Below are 26,332 nucleotides of genomic sequence, written 5' to 3' on the forward strand. Positions count from 1 at the left end.
AGTTTACACTACTTTGCAACCTAGTGTAAAGATTAAGACTGCAAAGATTAAGGCAAATATTTAGGCTTAACAATCAATTAAAATTAATTATTCTTTAAGGCTTAATTAATCTTTAATTGAGCCTGAATATTATGTGTAATCATTGAAAACTGATATATTTATATAATGTTTATTGCAGATCCAAACACAATGTAGCTTCATACAAGAAGTTTACAGATAAACTAAATAAGTAGCTTGCAAGCCTTCTCTGTGGAAGACACTAACAGTGTGCCAGATGTTGAAGGGTGTGAGGAAAGAGAAATGAATAAAGTTACAATTACAAGGGAGAAGGTACACAAGAAGCTGAAAGACCCAAGGGTACATTAGTAAACCGGACCAGATGAACTGCACCCCAGGGTTCTGAAATAGGTAGCATTAAGAGATCGTGGGGGCATTAGTAATAACCTTTCAAAAATCACTGGACTCTGGCATGGAGCCAGAGGACTGGAATATTGCAAATGTTACCCCACTCTTGAAGAAATGAGGAAGGCAGCAGAAAGTAAATTATAGACCAGTTAACCTGACCTCAGTGGCTGTGAAGATGTTGGAGTCAATTGTTAAAGATGAGGTTATGGAGTACTTGGTGACACAGGTCAAGGTAGGACAAAGTCAGCGTGGTTTCCTTCAGGGAAAATCCTGCCTGACTAACCTGTTGGAATTCTTTGAGGAGATTACAACTAGGATAGATAAAGGGGATGCAGTGGATGTTGTATATTTGGACTTTCAGAAGGCCTTTGACAAGGTGCTACACATGAGGTTGCTTACCAAGTTATTATGGTATTACAGGAAAAAGTTACTCATGTGGTTAGAGGATTGATAGGAGGCAGCAAGTGGGAATAAAAGGATTCTTCTCTGGTTGGTTGCCAGTGACCAATGGTGTTCCGCAATGGTCAGTGTTGGGACTGCTTCTTTTTATGCTGTGTATCAATGATTTAGATGATGGAATAGATTACTTGTTGCCACGTTTGCAGATGATACAAAGATTGGTGGAGAGGCAAGTAGTGTTGAGGAAATAGGTGGGCTGCAGAAGGACTTAAAACAGATTAGGAGAATAGGCAAGTAAGCGGCAAATGTAATACAATGTTGGAAAATGCATGGTCATGCACTTTGATAGTAGATATAATTGTGCGGACTGTTTTCTAAATGGGGAGAAAATCCAAAAATCTGAGCTGCAAAGGGACTTGGTTATCCTTGTGTAAAACAACCTAAAGGTTAATGTGCAGGTAGAGTCAGTGGTGAGGAAGCCAAATGCAATGTTGGCATTCATTTCGAGAGGTCTGGAATACCAGAGCAGGGATGTGAATCTGAGGCCTCATCTTGAGTATTGTGAACAGTTTTGGGCTCCTCATTAAAGAAAAGATGTGCTGGCATTAGAAAGGCTCCAGAGGAGGTTCACAGGATGATTCCGGGAATGAAAGGGTTATCATATGAAGAATATTTGATGGCTCTGGGTCTGTACTCACCAGAATTTACAAGAATGAGGGGGATCTCATTGAAGCCTTTTGAACATTGAAAGATCTAGACACAGTAGATGTAGAAAGAATGCTTCCCAAGGTGGGGGAAGTCTATAACAAGAGGGCACAGCCTCAGGATAGGAGGGGCATCCATTTAAAACAGATGGAGAAATTTCTTTAGCCAGAATGTGGTGAATTTGTGGAATTTATTACCACAGGCAGCTTTGGAGGCCAGATCATTGGGTGTATTTAAGGTGGAGCTTGATATGTTCTTTACTGGACACGGCATCAAAGGTTACGGGGAGAAGGCCAGTGAGTGGGGCTGGGGGGGGGTGGGGTGGAAGAAAGGATCAGGCATGATTGAATGCTGGAGCAGACTCGATAGGCCAAATGGCCTAATTCTGCTCCTATGTCTTATGGTCTAAGTTACAAAAAAAAACAAGGTGTTGTAAATGGTATCTGATTCGATTCAGATGGCCTCGATGCAAAGTGTCCATTAATCACCGAGGAAGACTGAGACATCAAGGGGAATACGGAAGGCAGGTGAGAGTTTCAGTGCTGATGTCCTTCCTTTTGATCGCTGCCAGAGAAGGAATCTGTGAGCAGCCTATCGCTCTGTGGCTCGTGTGGTGTCCCCCTCTTTTGACGAATGTCGGTGATATCGTAGGATAACGTGGTTCTGCGGTTTATGGATCGGATTATTGCTTTTACGGACTGTGTACTTTTTTTAGACTAATGGTCTTTATATTCTGTGCGTGTTTTTTTTTAAATCGCCTGTTCCTTTTCTATTCTGCTGTGCGGGGAAGAGGCGGCTTTTGGGGTTGATGATGGTGATGTCATTCGTTTTTGTGTGGGGGTGGGTGGGTTTGATGTTTTTCTGTGCACGATTTCCATGTTCCTTCTTGTTTCATGGATATCAGGAGAAGACAAATTTCGGAGTTGCGCAACTCTGTTTTGATACTAAATGAGCCTTTGAACATTTGACTTCACTCAGTTGTTACAATGAGTCTCGGCTTTGGCTTTGAGCTGTGTTTGCAATAAGTGTAACAACATTTTTATGTCCTATGTTCATAATACAGGAAGAATGTGATGTGCAGGTAGAATTCACAGTGATGTCACTGGGACTTGAAGTCGTGAGTTATAAAAAGAGACATGGAAAGCAGGGATTGCTTTTCCTGAAGCGAAGAAGAATGGGGTGACTTTACCGAGATTTATAGATGGGAACATCCATGAGGGGCATAAATTATCACAATCTTTTTTCACCAGACAGACGAGCCCAGCAGCTTTGAAGTGAGTGGGCAAGTATTTATTGGGGATATGGGGAGGAGCAAATTTTTCCACAAACAGAATGTTGAACATTCAGAATGAGCTGCCAGAAGAAGTGGTAGATGCAGGTAGAATTATGACATTAAGACATTTAGAGATGTGCATGGATAGGAAAGGTTTAGAGCAGCAGTTCCCAACCTAGGGTCCACACACCCCTCAGTTAATGGGAGGGGTCCATGGAATAAAAATTGTTCTGAATCCCCGATTTAGAGGAATATGGATAAATCCAGGCAAGTGGGAGGAGATCAATCAGGTACCATGACCAGCATGACAAGTTGGGCAGAAGGGCCTGTTTTTGTGCTGTTTAACTCTGTCTCTAAATTTTGAGCTATGTGGTATACAAATTTAGGAAACCTTTATTACCATGGTTTTGATGGAGAAAAATTAGATGCAATCAGAATCTCCTATCAAAGTTAATAGACTATTAATCATAACTTTGGCTTTAACTCGTCTCTTTATGAATAAAGTCTCCAATAGAAAAATGCACTTTCAAAAGTCTGGTTAAGTGTAGAGTCGTCCCTTACCAGGATCTGAAATGTTGCCAGCTACAGCTTTAGCGTCCATTACCATGGGGGAGATTGTTTTGCTCAGTTCATCCGACGCTGCCTTTACTGATTCACGAAACTTTGGATCTTCTGAGTTTTCAACTTCCCTTTTAGCAACCAAAAGGATTCTGTTTGCCCGACGAGCAATGCTAGTTGCTCCAGCTACCAGCATCTGAGGCTGTACATTGGCCATTGCTACTTTGCATTTGTCTATATCTTTCTTAATGGCTTCCTCAGAGGCATCCAATAAAGACCGGGTATCAATGGCTTCGTCAACTAAACCTGCAAGATAAATGGCACGTTTATCAACATCATCTTCATTCAGCTGACAAACAATTCTCTATTTGAAACCTTTAACAAAATTCATCTCAAACAAAGAGGTATCCAGTTTGGAACTACGGGAACTTGGGGATAGTATAGTGGTGATGCACATTTTGCAAATGAAAATGGGGCTTGGATCTAATGTAGAAATACCTAAAAAAAAATCCAGAAATATACAACTTGTCCAATTTCCCAAGCCACAGTGAAATTATAGTAGTCAAGTCCAGATGCCATGTAATAAAAGACCAATGATTTCTAAATATCAGTATTGCCATATGGAAAAAGGAAAAGAAAAGCCAAACATTCAGAACAGCTACCTTGCACAACTGCAGGATGCCACACAAATAAATGCATCAGTATCTGACAGGAGACAAAACATTCACACAACTGAAGTCAGGGGACTTGGGAGCAGGCAATAACATCACAAATAATGCAAGGAATCCATTTCTTAATCATTACAATTTCAATTACAATTGCTGGTGATGCCTCCCTCCCAAATGCATTGAATAACTTCTACGCTCGTTTTGAGGCAGAAAATGAAGTGGCAGCGAGGAAGACCACCCCTCCTCCAAACGACCAGGTGCTGTGTCTTACCGTGGCCAATGTGAGGAGAACTCCATGCAGGGTCAACTCACGGAAGGCTGCTGGACCAGACAATATTCCTGGCAGAGTGCTTAGAGGGTGTGCAAACCAGCTAGCTGAGATTCTCAATAACATCTTCAACATTCCTGAGCAGAGCCGTCGTTCCTACGTACTTCAAGGCTGCCACCATTGTCCCCATGCCGAAGAAGTCTTCACTGTCCTGCCTCAATGACTACCGTCCCGTCGCACTCACATTCACTATCATGAAGTGTTTTGAGAGGCTCGTCATGAGGCACATCAAGACCCTGCTACCCCCCTCACTGGACCCCTGCAGTTCACATACCGTCCCAACCGTTCAACAGACAACACCATTGCCTTCACCCTCCACCTGGCCCTAACCCACCTGGACAAAAAAGATACATATGTTCGAATGCTGTTCATTGACTTCAGTTCAGCATTCAACACAATCATTCCTCAGAAACTGATTAGAAAGCTGAGCTTACTGGGCCTGAACACCTCCCTCTGCAACTGGATCCTAGACTTCCTGACTGGGAGACCTCAGTCAGTCCGGATTGGAAGCAGCATCTCCATCACCATCACACTGAGCACAGCGGCTCCCCCGGGGCTGTGTGCTCAGTTCACTGCTGTTCACTCTGCTGACCCACGACTGTGCTGCAACACACAGCTCGAACCACATCATCAAGTTCGTCAATGACCGTGGTGGGTCTCATAAGCAAGAACAATGAGTCAGCATACAGAGAGGAGGTGCAGCGGCTAACGGACTGGTGCAGAGCCAACAACCTGTCTCTGAATGTGAACAAAACAAAAGAGATAGTTATTGACTTCAGGAAGACATGGAACGACCACTCTCCGCTGAACATCGACAACTCCTCCGTAGAGATCGATGAGAGCACCAAATTTCTTGGTGTTCACCTGGCGGAGAATCTCACCTGGTCCCTCAACACCAGCTCCATAGCAAAGAAAGCCCAGCAGCATCTCTACTTTCTGTGAAGGCTGAGAAAAGTCCATCTCCCACCCCCCATCCTCACCACATTCTACAGAGGTTCTATTGAGAGCATCCTGAGCAGCTGCATCACTGCCTGGTTCGGGAATTGCACCATCTCGGATCGCAAGACCCTGCAGCGGGTAGTGAGGTCAGCTAAGAAGATCATCGGAGTCTCTCTTCCCACCATTACAGACATTTACACCACACGCTGCATCCGTAAAACAAACAGCATTATGAAGGACCCCACGCACCCCTCATACAAACTCTTCTCCCTCCTACCATCTGGCAAAAGGCACCAAAGTATTCGGGCCCTCATGATCAGACTATGTAATAGTTTCTTCCCCCAAGCCATCAGACTCCTCAATACCCAGAGCCTGGACTGACACCAATCTACTGCCCTCTACTGTGCCTATTGTCTTGTTTATTATTTATTGTAATGCTTGCACTGTTTTGTGCACTTTATGCAGTCCTGGGTATAGTCCCCTCGATCGTGATCGTAAGGAGCACCAGGCCATTGTCTCCCATACCACCACCGACTTTATCCGCTCAGGGGATCTCCCATCCACTGCTACCAACCTTATAGTTCCCACACCTCGCACTTCTCGTTTCTACTTCCTACCCAAGATCCACAAACCTGCCTGTCCTGGCCGATCTATTGTCTCAGCTTGCTCCTGCCCCACCAAACTCGTTTCTGCATACCTCGACACGGTTTTATCCCCCCTTGTTCAATCCCTTCCTACCTGTGTTTGTGACACTTCTCACACTCTTAAACTTTTCGATGATTTTAAGTTCCCTGGCCCCCACCGCTTTATTTTCACCATGGATGTCCAGTCCCTATATACTTCCATGCCCCATCAGGAAGGTCTCAAAGCTCTACGCTTTTTTTTGGATTCCAGACCTAATCAGCTCCCCTCTACCACCACTCTGCTCCGTCTAGCGGAATTAGTCCTTACTCTTAATAATTTCTCCTTTGGCTCCTCCCACTCCCTCCAAACTAAAGGTGTAGCTATGGGCACCCGTATGGGTCCTAGCTATGCCTGCCTTTTTGTTGGGTTTGTGGAACAATCTATATTCCGTGCCTATTCTGGTATCTGTCCCCCACTTTTCCTTCGCTACATCGACGACTGCATTGGCGCTGCTTCCTGCATGCATGCAGAGCTCGTTGACTTTATTAACTTTGCCTCCAACTTTCACCCTGCCCTCAAGTTTACCTGGTCCATTTCCGACACCTCCCTCCCCTTTCTAGATCTTTCTGTCTGTCTGTCTCTGTCTCTGGAGACAGCTTATCCACTGATGTCTACTATAAGCCTACTGACTCTCACAGCTATCTGGACTATTTCTCTTCTCACCCTGTCTCTTGCAAAAACGCCATCCCCTTCTCGCAATTCCTCCGTCTCCGCCGCATCTGCTCTCAGGATGAGGCTTTTCATTCTAGGACGAGGGAGGTGTATTCCTTTTTTAAAGAAAGGGGCTTCCCTTCCTCCACTATCAACTCTGCTCTTAAACAAATCTCCCCCATTTCACGTACATCTGCTCTCACTCCATCCTCCCACCACCCCACTAGGAATAGGGTTCCCCTTGTCCTCACCTACCACCCCACCAGCCTCCGGGTCCAACATATTATTCTCCATAACTTCCACCACCTCCAACAGGATCCCACCACTAAGCACATCTTTCCCTCCCCCCCACCCCGCATTCCGCAGGGATCGCTCCCTATGCAACTCCCTTGTCCATTCGTTCCCCCCCCATCCCTCCCTACTGATCTCCCTCCTGGCACTTATCCGTGAAAGCGGAACAAGTGCTACACATGCCCTTACACTTCCTCCCTTACCACCATTCAGGGCCCCAAACAGTCCTTCCAGGTGAGGCAACACTTCACCTGTGAGTCGGCTGGGGTGATATACTGCGTCCGGTGCTCCCGATGTGGCCTTTTATATATTGGCAAGACCCGACGCAGACTGGGAGACCGCTTTGCTGAACACCTACGCTCTGTCCGCCAGAGAAAGCAGGATCTCCCAGTGGCCACACATTTTAATTCCACATCCCATTCCCATTCTGACATGTCTATCCACGGCCTCCTCTACTGTAAAGATGAAGCCACACTCAGGTTGGAGGAACACACCTTATATTCCGTCTGGGTAGCCTCCAACCTGATGGCATGAACATCGACTTCTCTAACTTCCGCTAATGCCCCACCTCCCCCTCGTACCCCATCTGTTACTTATTTTTATACACACATTCTTTCTCTCACTCTCCTTTTTCTCCCTCTGTCCCTCTGAATATACCTCTTTCCCATCCTCTGGGTCCCCCCCCCCTTGTCTTTCTTCCCAGACCTCCTGTCCCATGATCCTCTCGTATCCCTTTTGCCTATCACCTGTCCAGCTCTTGGCTCCATCCCTCCCCCTCCTGTCTTCTCCTATCAATTTGGATCTCCCCCTCCCCCTCCAACTTTCAAATCCCTTACTCACTCTTCCTTCAGTTAGTCCTGACGAAGGGTCTCGGCCTGAAACGTCGACTACACCTCTTCCTAGAGATGCTGCCTGGCCTGCTGCGTTCACCAGCAACTTTTATGTGTGTTGCTCTATAATCTAGTGTAGTTTTTGTGTTGTTTTACATAGTTCAGTGTAGTTTTTGTATTGTTCATGTAGCACCATGGTCCTGAAAAACATTGTCTCGTTTTTACTGTGTACTGTACCAGCAGTTATGGTCGAAATGACAATAAAGAGTGATTTGACTTGACTTGATCAATAGATTGGTTAGAGTTTATCTAGTTTCAGTTCAGTAATTTAGAGGATAAGGCACATTATAATGACCACTCATATTTCATTCATACAGTATTGATAATCCAATTTCATAAGGAGACAGGCAGTTACAATGGGACATCAACAGGATGCAGGATGTTCATAAAGTAAATTTATTATCAAAGAATGCATATGTCACTATGTACTATCCTGACGAAGGTGGTACAGGCACCTCAGGACTCGCACTACCAGGTTTAGTAACAGTTATTATCCCTCAACCATCAGACTCTCGGACCAAAGAACTTTGACCAGCAGCCAATCCCGACATCGAAAGTTTGGAGGAAGGGACTTCAAACAGGTCTACCACCTGAAGATAAAAGGCAGGAGCATTTCGTGGCAGCATAGTAGAACTTTGACCAGCACCAATCGGGACATCAGAAGTTTGGAGAGGAGGGGGATTTCAATCAGGTCCACCGGCCAAGGATAAAAGGCAGGAGCTGTTTAGGGCAGTGCAAGGGAGCTATTGACCAGTGACCAATTCGAACATTGGAATTTTGGAGAGGAGGGGATTTAAATCAGGTTCAAACCAGGATAAATGGCAGGCGCAGTTAGCAGCAGTGTAATAGAGATTTGACCAGTGGCTAATTGGCATTTGGGATTAATTAGTAAGAGCAAGTTAAAGGAAGGCAGGTGCAAGCGCAGTGGCCGTTGTCTGAGTGGATATGGAGTGGTGATATTAAGGGTTTACCTCATTGAGGCTTCAGCAAAGAGGGGCTTCACAAAGAGAAAGAAAAGCTCAATTTTTTTCCTACTCTTCCTTATATCCCACTTGGAGTACTGTGTTCAGTTCTGGTCACCTCACTACAGGAAGGATGTGGATACGATAGAGAAAGTGCAGAGGAGATTAATAAGGATATCACCTGGATTGGAGGGTGTATCTTATGAGAATAAGTTGAGTGAACAGCCTTTTCTTCTTGGAGCAATGCAGGAGGACAGTTGATCTGATAGAGGTGTATAAGATGGGGCATTGGTTGAAATGGCTACCACAAGGGGGCATAGTTTCAAGGTGCTTGGAAATAGGTACTGAGGGGATGTCAGGGGTAAGCTTTTCACAGAGTGGTGGGTGCGTGGAATGCACTGCCAGCGGAGGTGATAGAGGCAGATACAACAGACTCTTTTAAGAGTCTCTGAGATAGGTACATGGAGCTTAGAAAAATAAAGGGCTATGCGCTAAGGGAATTCTAGGCAGTTTCTAGAGTAGGTTGCGTGGTTGGCACAACATTGTGGGCCAAAGGGCCTGTAATGTGCTGTAGATTTCTATGTTCTATATCTGCTCAGCTAAGGAGAGATGCCAGGCAGAATAGTGCAACACTCCTCTTGCGGGATGTGGGAAGGCAAGGAGACCTGTTAAGGAGTAGCAGCTGGAACTGGACAAACTCCAGATCACTCAGGAGGCTGAAGGAGTGTTAGATAGGACATAAAGAGAGGCAGTTGCACCCAAGGTAAAGGACACAAGAAACTGGGTGACAGTCAGGAAGAGGAAAGGGGTTAAGGAGCCAGTGCAGAGTACCCCTGTGCCATTCCCCCTCAACACCACTTTGGATACTGTTGGGGGGATGACATAACAGAGGAAAGTCACAGTCGTTGGGTTTCTGACACCGAGTCTGCGTCTGTGACTCAAACAGGAAGGGGGAAGAAGAGCCACGTTGCAGTGGTAGGGGATTTGTTACTTAAGGGAAGGGACTGAAGGTTCTGTTGGCGAGAACAAGATTCCTGGATGGTATGTGCCATGGTCTGGGATATCTCAGATCAAGTCCTCAGCATTCTTAAGTTGGCGGGTGAAATGCCAGAAGTCGTGGTCCATGTAGGTACCAATGACATGGGTAGGGTGAGTGATGAGGTTGTGCATAGGGATTACAGAGTTAAGTGCTAAATTAAAGGGTAGGACCTCCAGGGTTGTGATCTCAGGAATGCTACCTGTACCACGTGTTAGTGAGGCAAGAACTAGGAAGATTACACAGTTTAACAAGTGGCTAAGGAGTTAGTGTAGGAGGGAGGGCATAAGATTTTTGGACCATTGGTCTCTCTTCCAGGGAAGGCAGGACCTGTACAGAAGGAATGGCTTGCACCTGAACTGGAGGGGGACGAACATCCTAGCAGGAAGGTTTGTTAATGCTGCACAGTGGGGTTTAAACAACACTTGCAGGGGGATGCCAACCAGAGTGCTGAACAGTTACTGGAGAAGTTGTGGAAGGAGACGTTGCTAAGACCTCAGACAAAATTAGGAATGAAAAGTTGAGCATGGTGCGACAAAATTCAAAATGGTGAACACAGAACTGTAGCTGAATGCACGCAGTATACAGAATAAGGCAGATGAAATTGTAGCACAGTTGCCAATTAGTAGGTTTGATGTTGTAGGCATCCACTGAATCATGGCTGAAAGATTACAGCTAGGATCTCAATGTCCAAGGATACACATTGTATCTAAAGGATAGGCAGGAAGGCAAATGGGATAGTGTTATTCTGTTGGTATAAATTAAATTAAATCAAATCATTAGAAAGAAGTGAAATCGGGTCAGAAGGTGTTGAATCATTATGGATAGAGCTAAGGAACTGAAAGGTTAAAAAAAAAAACCATGATTGGAGTTCTATACAGACCCCCAAACAGTAGTAAACAATATGGCCTAGGAGATAGAAAATGCATGCCAAAGGGCAATGTCACAATAGTCATGGAGGACTTCGATATTCAGGTAGATTGAGAAGCTTTTAAAATCAACAGAAGGTAACCAAAAAGTCATTAAGGTAAAACTCAGCAAGCCAGGCAGCATCTATGGGAAAAAGTACGGTTGACATTACAGTCGATGTTTCGGCCGACCCTTCATCAGAACTTGAGAAAAAAAGATGACAAGTCAGAGTAAGAAGGTGGAAGGAGAGGATGAAGAAACACAAGGTGTTAGGTAATGGGCAGGTAAGGAGGTAAGGTGAGGGATGGGAATGGGAATGAGGAATGGTGAGGGTGGGAGGCATTAACAGAAGTTTGAGAAATTAGTGTTCATGCCATCAGGTTGGAGGCTACAGAGATGGAGTACAAGGTGTTGCTCCTCCAACCTGAGTGTGACCTCATCACAACAGTTGAGGAAGCCATGGACTGATATGTCAGAATAGGAATGGGAAATGGAATTAAAATGGGTGGCCACTGGGAGATCCCGTTATTTCTGGCTGATGGAGCATAGGTGCTCAGTGAAGTGGTCTCCCAATCTACGTCGGGTCTCACTGATATACATGAGGCCACACCTGGAAAGACTATTTGGAGCCTTGAGTCGTAGTGAGGGAGGTGGTGTAGGGGAAGGTGTAGCACTTGTTCCACTTGCAAAAACGATGTCCAGCATCTGCAGATTTTCTCTTATCTGTGATTAAGAAGGTGAAGATGGAATATGAAAGTAAGCCAGTCGATATTAAAAAAAAGATAACAAAAATTTCTTCAGACACAAGAAGTGTGAATGAGAGGAGAGAGTGGATATTAGACTACTGGAAAACTATGTTGGAGAGGTAGTAATGGGGGACAACAAAATAGTGGACCAACTAAACCAACTATTTTGCATCAGTCTTCAGTGTGAAATCACTAGACTCTGGAATGGTTTCAGAAGACTGGAAAATTGCAAATGTCACTCCACTCTTCAAGAAAGGAGAGCAGCAGAAGAAATGAAACTACAGGCCAGTGAGTCTGACTTCAGTAGTTGGGAAGATGTTAAGAGTTGATTATTAAGGATGAGGTCTCAGGGTACTTGGAGGCACATGACAAAATAAGCCCTAGTCAGCATGGGTTTCCTCAAGGGAAAATCTTGCCTGACAAATGTGTTGGAATTCTTTGAAGTAGTAACAAACAGGATAGACAAATGAAAATTGGTTGATGTTGTGTACTTGGATTTTCAGATGGCCTTGGACAAGGTGCCACACATGAAGCCGCTAAACAAGCTACATCCCCATGGTATTACAGGGAAGATTCTAGCATGGATAAAGCAGTGGCTGTTTGGCAGGAGGGAAAGAGTGGGAATAAAGGGAGTCTTTTCTGACTGGCTGCTGGTGACTAGTGGTGTTCCCCAGGGGTCTGTGTTGAGCCAATCCTTTTTATGTTACATGTCAGTGACTTGTATGATGGAATTGATGGCTTTGTTGCAAAGTTTGCAGATGATATGAAGATAGGTGGAGGGGCAGGTAGTTTTGAGGAAGTAGAGATGCTACAGAAAGACTTAGGTTAGGAGAATGGGCAAAAAGATGGCAGATGGAATACAGTATCGGGAAATGTATCGTCATGCACTTTGGTAGATGAAATGAAAGGGTTGACTATTTTCTAAATGGAGGAAAATACAAAAAAACTGAGATACAAAAGGGCCCTAAAGGTTTACTTGCAGGTTGAATCTGTGGTGAGGAAAGCAAATGCAACGTTCGCATTCATTTCAAGAGGACTAAAATATAAAAGCAAGGATGTGACATTGTAACTTTATGAAGCACTGTGGAGGCCTTACTTGGGAGTATTGTGAGCAGTTTGGGCCCCTTTTCTTAGAAAAGCTGTACTGAAACTGGAGAGGGTTGAAAGGAGGTTCACGAAAATGATTCTGGAATTAAATGGCTTGTCAAATGAAGAGCGTTTGATGGCTCTGGGCCTGTATTCACTAGAATTCAGAAGAATGAGAGATGACCTCATTGAAGCCTATCAAATGGTGAAAGGCCTTGATAGAGTGGATGTGGTAAGGATGTTTCCTATGGTGGAAAGTCTAAGACCAGAGGACTCAGCCTCAGAATTGAGGGGCATCCTTTTAAAACGGAGATGAGGAGAAATTTCTTTAGCCAGGGAGTGGTGAATCTGTGGATTTCTTTTCCATAAGCAGCTGTGGAAGTCAAGTCATTATGTATATTTAAGGCAGAGATTGATAGATTCTTCATTGTTCAGGGCACGAGGGATATGGGAAGAAGGTAGGAGATTGGGGCCGAGAGAAAAATTGGATCATCCATGATGAAATGGTGGAACAGACTTGATGGGCCAAATGGCCTAATTCTGCTCCCATATCTTGTGGTTAAAGGGGTTAACTTTAATCAACTTCACTTGTCCCCATCATTGAAATGTTCCCATAACCAATGGACTGACTTTCAGGTACTCTTAATCTTATGTGGTCAGTATTTATTGCTTACCGTAAATTCCGGTGTATAAGCTGAGAATTTGGCCCTAAATTTTGGTCCTAAAATTAGGGGGGGGGTTGGCTTATACAGAGGGTGCAAACTTTGGAAAAACGAATACACAGAAGACAGGTCATATTTATTGGCTGTTTTTGAGTCAAATTTGTTCCACTGTCGACGCATAAATTCTTTGAACGATTTGTTTAAACTCACATCTAGTGGCTGGAGCACGGACATCAAACCACCAGGGATGACTGCAATGTCCGTATCTTCAGCTTTCAATGCTGCTTTTGTCTCACCTGACAAGTGCGCTTTGAACATGTCCCAGACAAGTAGCGACTTTTCCTTCCCGAAACCTTCGGGACATCGACGTCACACCTCTTTAACCCACTTCAAGCAACCTGCTTCGTCCATCCAACAGTGTTTTTGGACGTAAACAACAACACCTTGCGGGAATTTTCTGAGCAATCTTTGTTTTCTGTCTCAACACAAGATCACGCCTATTCATAAATCGGGTGCACCAACTTCGCGTAGCTTAGAAATTTGCGCTGACCTCACGGCGTTTTTCGTCCCATTTCAACGCTTGAACTCAAATCACTTCTCTGGTAACAATGTATCCAGACGATCTAAAACTTTGTCTTCCAGTTCTGGCCACTGGCATGTTTTCCCATGGTTTACACATTTCGTCTTTGGCATTTCCCTCAGCGTGTCCTCTGCCTTTCTCCACTCTCTCACTTGTTTCTCTTTTACACTAAACTTCTTAGCAGCTGCAGAATTATTCATTCCTTTAGCAAAATCAACAACCTTCAGCTTGAAGCCAGCATCATATCGCATTTGTTTTAATCTTGGTGGTCGCAAACTCAATACTGAGTACACGTACTGATCCGGCCACCCCGTGTTATGTTTTAATGAGATTACGATGGGCACTAAATAGTTTCACGGGGGTTACATTTCAGAGGATTCTTTACCATTGGAGACCTAATCCAAAATTTCCCTCCCTGATTTATTTATTAAGAATTTGCTTATAACGCTCTACAATGTGTGGGCCTGTTTTCTTAGCAGAATTTTGAACTCTGTAAATCCTATCTCTAAGAATTCTCTCCAATAGTTTATCCACGGCTGACACAAGACTCACTAGTCTATAATTCACAGGATTATCGATTTTACCTTCATGAATAAAGGAATAACATTTACCAACCTCCAATCTTCTACTGTGGCCAATGAGGATGCAAAGACCATCGCCAATTATACAGCAAACTTTTTCCTTGATTCCCATAGTACCCTGGGGACTTATCCATCTTAAAGTTTTTCAAAAGTTCCAGCACATCCTCTTTCTTAACCTTGATATATTCCAGTGCATTAGCCTGTTCCACACTGACTTTGCATTTATCAAGGTTTCTCTCACTGGTGAATATTGAAGCAAAGTACTCATTAAGGACCTCCTAATCTTCCTCCAACTCCATACGTTTGTGTCCTTTTATCCCTGATCAATCCTACCCTCACTCTCGTCATCCTCCTGTTCTTCAAGCACAGGATGCTTTGGGGTTTCCTTAATCCTACTCACCAAGGCCTTCTCATGGTCCTCTTCTAGCTCTCCTAAATCGCTTCCCAAGCTCTTCTTGGCTACCTTATAGTTCTCAGAAGTCCTGTCTGATCTGCGTCCTAAACTTATATGAGCTATTCAATGAAGCAAGTGCTCTATGAACAATTTCCACATTTTTGTTTTGCATTTCCCTGAGTATATCCGTTCTCAACTTACACTCTCAAGTCCTGCCTGAGAGCATCATAATTCACCCTCCCCCAATTCTATACTTTCCAATACCATCTGCTCCTATCCCTTTCTAATACGGTAAAGGTCAGGGAATTGTGGTCAATAATTAAAACAATTTATTCAGTCTCTTCCCCCACAGGATTTTACTATTTATAGAATTTTTCTATGTGTAAAGTGCATTTTATTAGCTTGCTAACATTGTGTTAGACTCTACAAGCACCATTTATGATGATCAATGACAAAATGAAGTACAAAAGGCATTAGGAGTTTGGGAAGAATTACTGCATGGGATTTTGTAGTTCCATGCCAAGAAAACAGCTTACCGGTCATTTTTTCAACATTATCAATCCACTGGTTCTTCATAGTTTCAAAATGTTCATAGGCAGCCTGGTTATCAGGGTTTCTCAACAAGATCCGCGCAGCTGAAACCACCTGTACCAATAAGTTAGCAAGTCAAATCAAACAAAGGGTACGTTTTTAATTTGGAGTAAGAGTATAGTTAACAAGTCAAATCAAACAAAGGGTACGTTTTTAATTTGGAGTAAGAGTATAGTTTGGATATTCCTGCAGCAGAGGTTATCCTTCAAGAACCACATTTCAGGTTTATTTCTGATATCATCATCTCTAGAATCAGCTAGTTCAAACAGCCTGATCCATTTTTTCCAGTTTTCCACTAAACATTCCACCAGAGAAAAAGTGGGTTTTACTAGAGCTCAGTCTGCTGTTGCTGTGAACACCTGGGTCAAATTCAGTGCTCACAGTATTGAGATCATGAGGTTGAAACTCCAACTAGAGTGTAAAAGGTAACAAAAACACTAATGAGGAAAGGGCAAAAGGGAATGATAAAAGTTATTAAAGAAGATATTAAAGGAGATATATTATGTAGTTTTCTCAGTTTTAGTCTTGGTTAGCCCTGTGTTTCTATGATATCTTTCTGGAGGAACACTGTATCATTTTTTAATGCACGCATTTCTAAATGACAATAAACGAGGACTGAGCGTCCTCATAATCTAATCTGAGAGTTCATATTTTCAATTTAAAACCAAAAAATTGAGATTTTTACAGAAAGTACCTGTGGTGTTAACTCTCGAGCAGATTTCACAGCTGTCTGTATACCTTCCACAGTACTTTTATTTGCAGCTCCAACAGCAGCAGCTTTCTCTGCAGTAGCACCCAATTTGGCAGCATGATTTTCAAAATACCCTGCCCTCTCCTCAAACACCTGCAAAAGTAAATATATTTTGGTTGTGTAACTATTCATTAGAAACTGCAAACATCCAGTTGTGATGCAGGGCCACTGACCATTTCTATACCTCCACAGATGCAGTTCGATCCACTGAGTTCCCACAGCAGCTTGCTGTATCCCTGTAAACATCCACGTTAATCTCCCAATCTATATATTTACTATGTTAGTTCAATAGGTCAATATTCTTTACCAGATGCAAGATTAAAAAGCAGTGTAAACTAATCGCTGTTAAGCCAAAGATAATGCTGCTGTTTCATGGTTCCAGTGACTCAAACTTGTTTTATGTGGAGTGGAAGTCTTGAGATGTTCTGTTTAGTTTCAGCAAACAGAAACTGTGACTTGGAGCGAGAGATGAGAGGTTTTAGTGACCAGTTATCAAAAAGAAGCACTTTTGGAAATTGCTAGTTGAAAATTGATTGGTTAATTAATTTGCAGCAGCCAACAAAAAGTAGTTAAGAGCCAAATTAACTTATCATATTCTGTATGAGTAATGAGACCTGCAGTGTCCCAGCTGCCTACACCTGCGAGAAGTGCATCTAACCAGAGGTCCTTAGAGACCAAGTTAGGTAACTGAAGTTGGATCACCGACACATCATTCAAAAGTCTGAGGAGTTGATAGACAAGAGTTACACCTAGTATTGTGTGTACTTCTGGTTACCTACCTACAGGAAAGATATCAACAAATTGAAAAAGTACAGAGAAAATTTACAAGGATATTAGATCATAAGACTACAAAATATAGGAGCTGAATTAGGCCATCTGGCTCATCGAGTCAGCTCCGGCATTCAATCAGGGCTGATCCTTTTTTTTTCCTGTCTCCTCCTCAACCCAGTTCCCGGCCTTCACCCTGTAACCTTTGATGCCATGTCCTATCAAGAACATAGCAAACTCTGCCTTAAATACACCCAATGACCTGGCCTCCACAGTTGCATGTGGCAACAAATTCCACAAATTCACCACTCTTTGGCTAAAGAAATTTCTCTGCATCTCCGTTTTGAAAGGGCGCCTTCTGTCTTCTTGTCCTAGACTCTCCCACCATGGGAAACATCCTTTCCACATCTACTCTGTCTTGGCCTTTCAACATTCAAAAGGTTTCAATTAGATCTGCCCCCATAGCGAGTACAGACCCAGAGCCATCAAAAGTTCCTCATATGATAACCCTTTCCTTCCTGATATCATCCTTGTGAACCTGCTCTGAACCCTCTCCAATGCCAGCACATCTCTTCTAAGATGACGGCCCCAAAACTGTTCACAATACTCAAGTGAGGCGTACCTGTGCCTTATAAAGCCTCAGCAACACATCTCTTGTATTCCAGACCTCTTGAAATGAATGCTAACATAGCATTTGCCTTCTTCACCACCGACTCAACCTGCAAGTTAACCTTTAGAGTTTTCAGCACAAGGACTCCCAAGTCCCTTTGCATCTCAGATTTTTGGATTTTCTCCCCATTTAGAAAATAGTCCGCACATTTATTTCTACTACCAAAGTGCATGACCAAGCATTTTCTAACATTGTTTGCCACTTTCTTTTCTATTCTCCTAATCTATCTAGGTCCTTCTTCTTCCTACCTGTTTCCTCAACACTCCTACCCCTCCACCAATCTTCATATCATCTGCAAATTTGGCAACAAAGCCATCTATTCCATCATCTAAATCATTGATATACAGCATAAAAAGAAGTGGTCCCAATACTGACCCCTGCAGACATCACTAGTCACTGGCAGCCAACTAGAAAAGGATCGTTTTATTCTCACTCGCTGCCTCCTACCAATCAGCCAATGCTCTAACCATGTCAGTAACTTTCCTACAATTCCATGGGCTCTTAATTTGGTAAGCAGCCTTATGTGTGGCACCTTGTCAAAGGCCTTCTGAAAGTCCAAGCATACATAAGCCCATAAGATACAAGAGTAGAAGTAGGCCATTCAGTTCATCGAGTCTGCTCCGCCATTCAATCATGGGCTGATCCAATTCTTCCAGTCATCCCCACTCCCCTGCCTTCACCCATACCCTTTGATGCCCAGCTAATCAAGAACCTATCTCTGCCTTAAATACACCCAATGACTTGGCCTCCGCAGCCAATCGTGGCAACAAATTCCACAGATTTACCACCTTCTAACTAAAGTAATTTCTCTGCATCTCAGTTCTAAATGGACGTCCTTCAATCCTGAAGTTGTACCCTCTTGTCCTAGACTCCCTTACCACAGGAAATAAATTTGCCATATCTAATCTGTTCAGGCCTTTTAACATTCGAAATGTTTCTATGAGATCCCCCCTCATTCTCCTGAACTCCAAGGAATACAGCCCAAGAGCTGCCAAACATTCCTCATATGGTAACCCTTTCACTCCTGGAATCATTCTTGTGCATCTTCTCTGAACCCTCTCCTATGTCAGTATATCCTTTCTAAAATAAGGAGCCCAAAACTGCGCACAATTCTCCAAGTGTCGTCTCACAAGTCCCTTGCAGAGCCTCAACATCACATCCTGCTCTTATATTCTATACTTCTAGAAATGAATGCCAACACTGCATTTGCCTTCTTCACAAGCAATTCAACCTGGAGGTTAACCTTCAGGGTATCTTGCACAAGGACCCCCAAACCCCTTTGCATTTCTACATTTTGAATTCTCTCCCCATCTAAATAATAGTCTGCCCATTTATTTCTTCCACCAAAGTGCACGACCATACACTTTCCAACATTGTATTTCATTTGCCACTTTGTCCATTCCCCTACACTATCTAAGTCTCTCTGCAGGCTCTGCTTCCTCAACACTACCCACTCCTCCACCTATCTTTGTATCATTGGCAAATTTAGCCACAAATCCATTAATCTTGTAGTCCAAATCATTGACATACATTGTAAAAAGCAGCGGTTCCAACATCAACACCTGTGGAACTCCACTGGTAACTGGCAGCCAGCCAGAATAGGATTCCTTTATTCCCACTCTCTGTTTTCTGCCAACCAACCAATGCCCCACCTATGCTAGTAACTTCCCTATAATTCCATGGGCTCTCATCTTGCTAAGCAGCTTCACGTGCGCACTTGTCAAAGGCCACCTTTATCACCTCTGGATCATTGCACAACACCCAATCCGGCACAGCCAATCCCCTAGTAGGCTCAACAACAAGCTGTTCTAAAAAGCCATCCCTTCGACACTCTACAAATTCTCTCTCGAGGTCCAGTACTGACCTGGTTTTTCCAATCCACTTTCATGTTAAAACCCCAATGATTATCATAACATTGCCTTTCCGACATGTCTTTTCTATCTGCTGCTGTAATTTGTAATTCACATCCTGCCTCCTGTTTGTACAACATCCACTGCATCCCCTTTAATTGAACCAAGTTGTAATCTCCTCAAAGAATTCCAACAGTTTGTCAGACAGGATTTTCCCTGAAGGAAATCGTGCTGACTTTGTCCTATCTTGTCCTGTGTCACCAAGTATTCCATCACCTCATCCTTAACAATTAACTCCATTATCTTCCCAACCACTGAGGTCAGGCTAACTGGTCTATAATTTCATTATTGTAATGATAACTGCATCTGCTTCTCTTCCTTCACACACCACATAAAGCATATTGATGATGTCTTGCACAGTGAAGACTGATGCAAAATACTCATTTATTTCATCAGCTATCTCCTTGTCCCCCATTATTATTTTCTAGCGGTCCTACATCCACTCTCATTTCTCTTTTATTTTTAACAAAGTTGAAACAAGCTATCCACTTTGATATTATTTGCTAGCTTGCCTTCATATTTCATCTTTTCCCTTCTAATGAAGGTTTTTTAAAAACTTCCCAATCCTCTATCTTCCCACTAATTTTTGCTTTCTTGTATGCCCTTTCTTTTGCTTTTACAATAGCTTTGACTTCCCTCATCAGCCACAGTTGTACTATTTACCATTTGAGTATTTCTGTATTTTTGGAATACACTTGTCCTGCACCTTCCTCAGTAAGACCCTTGGCAGTGTGGAGGATCAGAGGGATCTTGGGGTCCGGGTAAACAGGACGCTCAAAGCAGCTGCACAGGTTGACTCCGTGGTTAAGGTGACGTACGGTGTATTGGCCTTCATCAATCGTGGAATTGAATTTAGGAGCCGAGAGGTAATGTTGCAGCTATATAGGGCCCTGGTCAGACCACACTTGGAGTACTATGCTCTGTTCTGGTCGCCTCACTGCAGGAAGGATGTGGAAGCCACGGAAAGGGTGCAGAGGAGATTTACAAGAATGTTGCCTGGATTGGGGAGCATGCCTTATGAGAGTAGGTTGAGTGAACTCGGCCTTTTCTCCTTGGAGCGACAGAGAATGAGAGATGACCTGATAGAGGTGTATAAGATGATGAAAGGCATTGATTGTGTGGATAGTCAGAGGCTTTTTCCCAGGGCTGAAATGGTTGCCACAAGAGGACATAGTTTTTAAGGTGCTGGGGAGTAGGTACAGAGGAGATGTCAGGGGTAAGTTTTTTACGCAGAGAGTGATGAGTGCGTGGAATGGGCTGCCGGCAAAGGTAGTGGAGGCGCATATGATAGGGACTTTTAAGAGACTTTTAGATAGGTACATGGAGCTTAGAAAAATAGAGGGCTATAGGTAAGCCTAGTAATTTCTAAGGTAGGGACATGTTCAGCACAACTTTGTGGGCCGGAGGGCCTGTATTGTGCTGCAGGTTTTCTATGTTTCCCCAGAAATGCACGTCATCCCCGCCAGCAGCTCCTTCCAATTTACTTTGGCCAACTCCTCTCTCATACCACTGTAATTTCCTTTACTCCAATGAAATATTGCTACATCAGACTTTACTTTCTCCCTGTCAAATTTCAAGTTGAACACAATCATATTGTGATCACTGGTTCCTAAGGGTTCTTTTACCTTAAGCTCCCGAATCGCCTCTGGTTCATTACGTAACACCCAATCCAGTATAGCTGATCCCCTAGTAGACTCAATGACAAACTACTCTAAAAAGCCATCTCTTGGGCATTCAACAAATTCACCCGCTTGAGATCCATTACCAACCTGATTTTCCCAATCAACCTGCATGTTTAAATCTCCCATGACTACCATAACATTGCCCTTTTGGCTCGCCTTTTCTATTTCCTGTTGGAACCTGTGGTCCACCTCCTAGCTACTGTTGGGAGGCCTGTAAATAACTGCCATCAACGTCCTTTTACATTTGCAGTTTCTTAATTCAACCCACAAGGATTCAACATCTTGCGATCTTATGTCACATTTTTCTACTGATTTGATGCTATTCTTTACCAGTAGAGCCACACCAACCCCTCTGCCTACCTTCCTATCCCTCCGATATAACGTGTAACATTGGACATTCAGCTCCCAACTACAACCATCCTTCAGCCACGATTCAGTGATGGCTACAACATCATACCTGGCAAAAATCTGTAATATTGCAACAAGATTATCCACCTTATTTCTTACACTACATGCAATTTAGATACAACACCTTAGGTACTGTATTTGCTGTCTTTTCTGATTCTGCATCCCTCATGTTTTGATACATAAGAACATAAGAAATAGGAGCAGGAGCAGGCCATCCGACCCATTGAACCTACCCCACCATTCAATAAGATCATGGCTGATCTGTCTGTAAACTCAGCTCCATCTACCCTGAAGCGGATAGTGAGGACAGCTGAGAAGATCGTCGGGGTCTGTCTTCCCGCCATTACAGACATTTACACCACACACTGCATCCGTAAAGCAAACAGCATTATGAAGGACCCCACACACCCCTCATACAAACTCTTCTCCCTCCTGCCATCTGGCAAAAGGCACCAAAGTATTCAGGCTCTCACGACCAGACTATGTAACGGTTTCTTCTCCCAAGCCATCAGACTCCTCGACACCCAGAGCCTGGACTGACACCAACCTTCTGCCCTCTACTGTGCATATTGTCTTGTTTATTATTTATTGTAATGCCTGCACTGTTTTGTGCACTTTATGCAGTCCTGGGTAGGTCTGTAGTCTAGTGTAGTTTTTGTGTTGTTTTACGTAGTTCAGTGTAGTTTTTGTATTGTTCATGTAGCACCACGGTCCTGAAAAACATTGTCTAGTTTTTACTGTGTACTGTACCAGCAGTTATGGTTGAAATGACAATAAAAAGTGACTTGACTTTTCCCCATAACCCTCAATTCCCCTATGTAAAAATCTATCTAACTGTATCTTAAATATTTAGTGAAGAAGCCTCAACTGCTTCCCTGAGAATTCCACAGATTCACCACTCTCTGGGAAAAACAGTTTCTCCTCATCTCGGTCCTAAATCTTGAGGCAATGTCCCCTAGTTCTAGTCTCACCTACCAATGGAAACAACTTTCCTACTTTATGAGCAAGCACTCCCAAGTCCCTCTGCACAACAGCATGCTGCAATCTTTCACTATTTAAATAGTAATCTGCTCTCCTATTATTCCTTCCAAAGTGGATGATCTCGCATTTACCCAACGTTGTATTCCATCTGCCAGACCTTGGCCCACTCACTTAACCTATCTATATCTCTCTGCAGACTCTCCACATCCTCTGTACAATTTGCTTTTCCACTCAGTTTAGTGTCATCAGTACGTTTTGCTACGCTACACTCAGTCCCCTCTTCCAAATCATCAATGTAAATGGTAAAACAGCGGCGGGCCCAGCACCAACCCCTGCAGCACCCCACTCACCACTGACTGCCAACTGGAGAAACACCCATTTATACCAACTCTCTGCCTTCTATTGGTTAACCAATCCACTATCCATGCCAATACACTTCTTCCGACTCCATGCATCCATATCTTATTTATAAGTCTCTTGTGCGGCACCTTATTGAACACCTTCTGGAAATCCAAGTATACGACATCCACCAGTTCCCCTCTATCCACTGCACTCATTATGCCCTCAAAGAACTCCAGTAAGTTTGTCCAACAGGACCTGCCCTTCCTGAATCCATGCTGCATCTGTCCAATGGAACCACTCCTTCCTAAATGCTTCGCTATTTCTTCCTTAATGACAGCTTCAAGCATTTTCCTAACTACAGATGTTAAGTTAACTGGCCTATAGGTACCCATCTTTTGCCTACATCCTTTTTTAAAAAGTGGCATGACAGTTGCTGTCTTCCAATCCGCCAGGACCTGCCCAGAGTCTACAGAATTTTGGTAAATGATTACCAATGCGTCTACTATAACCTCCACCAATTCCCTCAGCACCCTAGGATACATCCCATCAGGACCGGGAGACTTAACTACCTTCAGACCCGCTAGTTTTCTCATCACTATCTCTTTAGTGACAGTGATTTTATCGAGGTCCTCACTTCCCATTTCGTCCATAACATCATTCTTTGGCATATATAGACGTGTCCTCCACCGTGAAGACTGACACAAAATAGCCGATCAATACCTCAGTCATTTCCTTATCACCCAATATCAATGTCCCCTTCTCATCTTCCAAGGGACCTACATTAACTTTACCCACCCTCTTCCGCTTTATATATTTATAAAAACTTTTGCTATCTGTTTTTATATTTTGTGCTAATTTACTTTCATACTCTCTTCCATTTCCTTATTTCTTGTTTGGTTGTTCTTTGCTGCTTTTTAACGTTTTCCCAATCCTTCAGTCTCTCACTACTCTTTGTGACTTTGTACACGAGCTTTTAATTTGATACTATCTTTTATTTCCTTAGTTATCCAAGGCTGGCTCTCCTCACACTTACTGTCCTTACTTTTGACTAGAATATACTTTTGTCGAGCACTGTGAAAAATCTCTTTGAAAGTACTCCACAGTACCTCAACTGTCCTATCAAATAGCCTGCGCTCCCGATCCACATTAGCCAAGTCCTCCCTCATCCTGTTGTAGTCTCTCTTGTTCAAGCATAATACACTAGTTTTAGATCTAACTATTTCATCCTCCATCTGAATACGAAATTCAATCATACTATGATCACTCTTTCCAAGAGGATCCCCGACTACAAGATCATTAATCTTTCCTGTCTCATTGCACAGGACTAGATCTAAGACAGCATTTTCCCTTGTAGGTTCACTAACATGATGCTCAGCCTGTTGGCTGCACCTACCTGCCCTTCCTGACAGTCTGACTGCATGCTATGTTTACTTACTTTTTTTTTAAACCATCGTCCTCCCTGAGTCCCCTTACTCTGGTTCCCACTCCCTGCCAAATTAGTTTAAACCCTTCCCAACAGCTCTAACAAACCTGCCAGTGAGAATATTGGTCCCCTTGGGTTCAGGTGCAACCGCCACTTTTGTACAGGTCATACCTCCCCTAGAGGTGATCCTAATGATCCAAGAACCTGAAGCCCTGCCCCCTGCACCAGCTTCTCAGCCACACATTTATCTGCCAAATCATCCTGTTTCTACCCTCACTGGCACATGGCACAGGCGGCAATCCAGAAATTACTACCTGGGGAGGTCCTGCTTTTCAGTTTTCTACCTAGCTCTCTAAATTCTCTTTTCAGGATCTCTTTGCTTTTCCTTCCTATGTCATTGGTACCAATATGTACTAAGATATCTGGCTTCTCCCTCTCCCTCTCCAAAATGTTGTGAATGCAATCTGAGACATCCTTGACCCTGATTCCTGGGAGGCATCATACCCGTTCATGTCCACAGAATCTCCTGCCTGTTCCCTTCACAATTCAGTCCCCTATCACTACCGCTCCCTTCTTCTCTCTCTTTCCCTTCTGCACCACAGACCCATGCTCAGTGCCTGTAACCCAATTGCCGTGGCATTCTCGGGAAGTCATCCCCCACAAAAGTATCCAAAGCGGTCTACTTGCTTTTGAGGGGAATGGCCACAGGGGTACTCTGCTCTAACTGCCTATTTCCATTTCTCCAGACAGTCAACCAGTACTCGCCTCCTGCGAGGTGACTACATCCCTGAAACTTTGATCAATTGTCTCCTCACTCTCCTGTACAAGCTGAAGGTCATCCAGTTGCTGCTCTAGATCCCTAACATGGTCTTCAAGGAGCTGCAGCCGGCTGCACTTCACGCAGACGTAGTTCCCTGGGTCTCCCAGATCTCCAACATCCAGCATGAAGAGCACACCACAGCCATTGCTGTTGCTAGGACTTGAGGACCTGAGTTAAAGGGATAGGTTGAATAGCTTAGTTCTATATTTTCTGGAGCATAGGAGAATGAGAGAAAATCTTATAAAGGTTTCCAAAATTATATTGTAGAGATTGGTACAGAATGCATGCAGGCTTTTCCCCTTCATATTCGGTGAGACTAAAACTAGAGGTGATAGATTTAGGGTGAAAGGTGAAATATTTAAGGGAATTTTTGGGAAAACTTCTTCACACAGAACGTGATGCAAATTTTATGAAAAATAATATCATGAAAGAGATCCTCTTAAACCTGAGGAATCCTGTCAAAGATTACCAGTAAATGTAATTTATCTTTCAATTAACCAGTTGGTGGTGAAGTTATGGTTACAATCAATCATTTCTCAATCAGAAAATCATATGAAAATTAAATTATAAAAACATTACAATAATTATTGTTAAAATGAAACTTTTGCTTACTTATTAACAGTGCCAGAGTTAGCTGCTGATGTCTAATTTGGCATGGGTACAAGCAGATAGGGTACTGAAAGGGCCCACTGTTACAACTGTAATCTCAGAAGTTAATTGTGCAAGAGTAAGGTTAACAATTTACCAAAGTAAGAGCTCATACGCATATTATTGATAATTTTTAAAAAATAAAGTTGATAGTGTTAGCAAACTTTTCATAGAATGCAAAAAGACAACTGGTTACCAATTCTTTGGGAAAATACTTCTAAACTGATCCAACAATTTGTACAGAAATATAAATAATGTGGCAAGGCCATTTCTTCTGTTAATGCTAAATTCTTAAATTTCACAACTCAAAATTTGACAACATTATTCAGTCTTGCTCTAACCTGTCCCCATACTTGGGTTTACACATTATTTTTCACAGAATTTAGTCTTCTGCCCCATTTCCCCAGTTTACATTTAAGTAACATCTTGGGTTTATCATGAGCAGTTGATCATGTTCACAAAGATATTAGGACCGAATATTTGGAAAGAAAATGTGACTCTTCTAGGAAGTGCAAGTAAAACATTACAGTTGGTGGTCACCATTTAATTGCCTCTTACATTTAGTTTGTTAGGTTGAACCAATATTTACAT

The 26,332-nt window shown here is 43.2% G+C and overlaps 1 protein-coding gene across 2 annotated transcripts in view; it reads right to left on the reverse strand.

Annotated features, from left to right (window-relative positions):
- The window catches only part of LOC140212228 (vinculin), a 284,348-nt gene that overhangs the window by 67,231 nt on the left and 190,785 nt on the right, over positions 1-26,332 (reverse strand). For both annotated transcript variants that reach the window (XM_072282957.1, XM_072282956.1), the window contains exons 14-16: positions 16,033-16,182; positions 15,284-15,392; positions 3,344-3,646 (exon numbers count right to left, since the gene is read on the reverse strand). In XM_072282957.1, coding sequence (XP_072139058.1) covers positions 3,344-3,646; positions 15,284-15,392; positions 16,033-16,182 — 562 coding nt within the window. The remainder of the gene's footprint in view (positions 1-3,343; positions 3,647-15,283; positions 15,393-16,032; positions 16,183-26,332) is intronic.

This window comes from Mobula birostris, chromosome 18, assembly GCF_030028105.1.
Source record: "Mobula birostris isolate sMobBir1 chromosome 18, sMobBir1.hap1, whole genome shotgun sequence".
Taxonomy (NCBI): Eukaryota; Metazoa; Chordata; class Chondrichthyes; order Myliobatiformes; family Myliobatidae; genus Mobula; species Mobula birostris.